This window comes from Phaethon lepturus, unplaced genomic scaffold (genome assembly GCF_000687285.1).
Source record: "Phaethon lepturus isolate BGI_N335 unplaced genomic scaffold, ASM68728v1 scaffold36045, whole genome shotgun sequence".
In the NCBI taxonomy this organism is placed as follows: Eukaryota; Metazoa; Chordata; class Aves; order Phaethontiformes; family Phaethontidae; genus Phaethon; species Phaethon lepturus.
Window position 1 is genome coordinate 6580 of NW_010539117.1, and position 3841 is coordinate 10420.

Consider the following 3841-nt stretch of genomic DNA (forward strand, 5'->3'; position numbering starts at 1 on the left):
AAGAGGCAGCACAGGTTTCAGTTTCATTTGTCTGTAAAATGTGGAGGTAGAGGGTGAGGAACAGCATCTTAGAAGCTACAGAGATCATCAAAAGGACCCAATATCTTCAAAAGATATGATGATCATGAAATAGAAACACAATTTTTATTTCTCTTTTCCTACCTTCAATTTCATCAAGCATACAAGACAGCCATTAATTTCCATGCTTAATTATATGGGGGAAAAAAAAGACTGTTTTTCTAATTTTCTCTACTTACACTACATTTAGTGGTCAGGTATGGCTGCATGGTCATGGCATGTTTGACCATTAGCTGGGGCCTGATTTTGCTGAATAGGAACAAAGTCGTTATGCAAGCAACCAAGCGACCAGAATTCACACTTTTGTTGTCAGAATCTGAAAAAAAATTAGAAAATACACAAAGTAATGCTTGAGCAATGAAAAACATATGGCCAAAACATCATATGAATATCTCTTTCATAACATATCTTTCAAGATCAATACAGAATATTCTTATTAGATTAGAGATGAGAACATAATGTGTTAACATTTGTATGTGATCACAAAATATGTGAAATAAGAAGCAAAGATGCTTCAAAGACATCACTAGTTTTTAAACTCCTTACTGTACACAGAACACTGTCTCAGCCAATGATTCCTATTACAACTGTACAACATATTAATGCAAATAAAGCTTGCCACATTTGTTTTTAGTGATCTAAAAGTTTGAACAAGTTATTTTAAAAGTAGTTCTGTTATTGTGGCTAGCTAGAGAAAATTAGGGAAGCTTTATTATTATACAGTGCTCAAAAGCTCATAATGAACTTAAATGCAATAATTCATTACCATCAAGTTTCGTAATAGGAATTCTGTAACAGTAACTTTTCGCGACAGTAATTTGAACAACCACTGTTACAGTATCATATAAAATTCAAAGGAGCTACTGGGTTGTAAACAATATTACCTGATAAGGATTCCTCATATTTAAGAATGTGCTCAACCAAATTGTCAACAAGTTGAGTACAGGCTTTCTTCACAGGTTTATATGAGGCATCCTCTTCTGACTTCAACAGCTATAGCAGATGAAACGGAAAATGATTTAGTATTAAGGGTGCATTCATTTACATTGGATACATGCTGGTTTTATAACAATTACTACAGATACACAAGGATTTTGCACTACAAAATCATTTAACTTCTCCATAAAAGTTACTCAGTGAAGAAAAAATTAAGGGAAGTAAAAAAAAACCAAACCAAAATGCAAGAGAAGTAAAGAAAAATTAACTGCAACAAAAAGACAGAAGAGAACAGTTCTACTGATTTTTGCATTGGGATGAAAGCTAACTTTGCACTTAATGAAATAATGCAAAAAACAATAATGTAGTCATACTTGCCAGCAGCAACTAATAGGAGTTAGAAGGCTTTTTAAAATGCTTAGAAAAAAACCCTCACAAATTCAAAAGGAATGTTGTTTTTGACATGAAGCAGAAATATCAAACTAAGATGAAACATAGTTCTATGAACATTTTAAACAGTTAATTTAATTGAGCCCGTACTATAGCTTTTTCTTCAGTCCAGGCATTAAGAGGCACCTTGGTTTACTTGCTACCTATTTTCATGGCACTCCAGGCTAAAGTAAAATCTTTGGAGACCTCTAATTCCCCCATGCATGCTTTTGTTAATTTTGCTTGAAAGTTAATGAGCGCATACAAGTTGTAGAGGAGAAAGAGAACATAGGCTGAGATATAAACAAAGCAAGCTCATTTCGTAGAAAAATCAGAGTAAAATATAATGTAGAAGTAAGCTATAGTCTGAAGATTCACTGCTTCTATAAACTGTGTAACAAATATATTGGACGTGAAAATACACTTATCTACCATTTAAAAAAAATCTACATTACACTAGAGGCCTCATTTCAGAATTAAGTATCTTAGCTGTGGACTTCATGTTATGTCACTTGTTATTGAAGAGACCATGAAATTAAATCCAAACAAAAACCCTCCCCAAAACAAAAAGTGAAGTATTTTTAAAACAAATCATATGGAAAGAAAGAAACTAATGTTGGAGACAAAGAAATTTAAACCAAAGAAGATTTTAAAAAAGGTCAGATGATTAAAGGGCATTAATTGAATTTGTCTACTGTAAAGGACTGCTCTTATAGTCTCCCTTCAATGTGTTTTAGTACCAAAAGAAATGTTAAAATTCTTACAGTGATTGTGCCATATGTTCAACATTCATTACTTACATTTTGAAGAAGCTGTTCAAACCAATCATATCCTGTATCTCTACAAGCTGCAACCTAAAAGTAGTTTTGAGAATAAACTGGTTAAAAAAGGCATCTGAAGAAAAATTACTTCAATACAGATGTCATCTTAAAAGATCAGTAAACATGCATAGATATATATTTTGATATACATTCAGTATAATATCTTTGGAGATCAGAAACTGTCTTCTGCATTTGAAAAATAGTTCTCACCATTTAAGTGATCCCAGAATTTGTATCCCATACAACACAAGGCCTACACATTTTACTGGAGATTGCTGGCTTTGGTGTAACCAAATTTTGGTTTTGTAGAACAACATTTTGTACTGATTAAAGCACAAATCTGTGCCTGACATTAAAAATGAACGTGTGTGTATATATATCTATGCATATACATATTTTTATATAAACAAACTAAGCCTTCACTAGTATAATATGTCAGGAACAGTTCACAGGTGCTCCAAAATAGAATTGGCAGGATAACTGAGAATTAAGCTGAAGTCAAATCAACTGACTTCTCAGTCTGGAAAAATGCACACTACACTACCATTTATTAAAAATATTGAAAAGCAGGATGGAGTTTAAACCCATAATTTTAAGTAGTGAAGCGAGTACTTTTATTTAATATTTACATCTTGGTATAACTGATATTAAAATACCCTCTCAGCACAGTGGTTTTACACAACACATTTTCACTACAAATGTATAAGCATTTTATTTGAAACAGATTTTTTTTTTTTTTGAGACATGCTATTTAATTCGCTGCTCCTAAAAGGTAGATAAAATTATGCAGATACTAGTTTACTTTGGGTGAGAACATGACCCTGTATTTGTTAAAACAGCTTATTAACCTTTAAAAATAAATGTTATCAACTGAGGAAATTTTTCTTTTAAGAGACAACTTCTTAGTTAGGTTTAACTATATGCTGCTACTAGCATTTCCTCGAAAATGTAAAATATAACAGAAATTTGTTCTAACTGAACAAGTATTTTACACAACCTGAATATAATGTGGTCTCAGTTATCACTGCCAGCATATTAGTGAGCATTTAAAGTTTCCTACAGCCTGTTCCATCAGATGAATAATTATAGCATATATTCAGTGTCAGAAGACATATAAAGAAAACCATCTGATAATTAAATTACTTGCATATATTTTGTATTCTAAAAGACCACAGACAATATTTCAAAGATACTAAAAACATACTCAAATTTTGCATGCAACAATTCGAATTTGTATAACATACCACATCGGTGATGTTTAGTATTTTCCTGGTCATTGCTTCTTTGTCATGGTGTGGAGTTGGAGTAAACCAGAGCTTCTGGAATGTCTCATTTACTAATTTCTGAAGGAAAAAAAAACATTAGCAAAAATAAATAAGCTTATCTTGGCACGTAGGTATTATTTCTAATACATCCATATAATAGATTTGTTGATGATATATGCCATTTTGTAAGGAATTATTCAACCTAAGTGAGACTGTTGTAGAGAATGTTAACTGAGACAGACCCAGATCCACTATTACAGCAATTATACTGGCCCCTAAGCAAGCTTCACTAAAACGATTGCTGGGAACCGA

General features: G+C 32.2%; 1 protein-coding gene across 1 annotated transcript in view; it reads right to left on the minus strand.

The window, feature by feature from the left end:
- Positions 1-3607, minus strand: part of LOC104620728 (nipped-B-like protein) — a gene marked incomplete at both ends in the record, with an annotated part of 6227 nt that extends 2620 nt beyond the window's left edge. The window contains 4 exons of the mRNA XM_010287023.1: positions 258-394; positions 963-1071; positions 2244-2297; positions 3509-3607. Coding sequence (XP_010285325.1) covers positions 258-394; positions 963-1071; positions 2244-2297; positions 3509-3607 — 399 coding nt within the window. The remainder of the gene's footprint in view (positions 1-257; positions 395-962; positions 1072-2243; positions 2298-3508) is intronic.
- Positions 3608-3841: the final 234 nt, after the last annotated feature.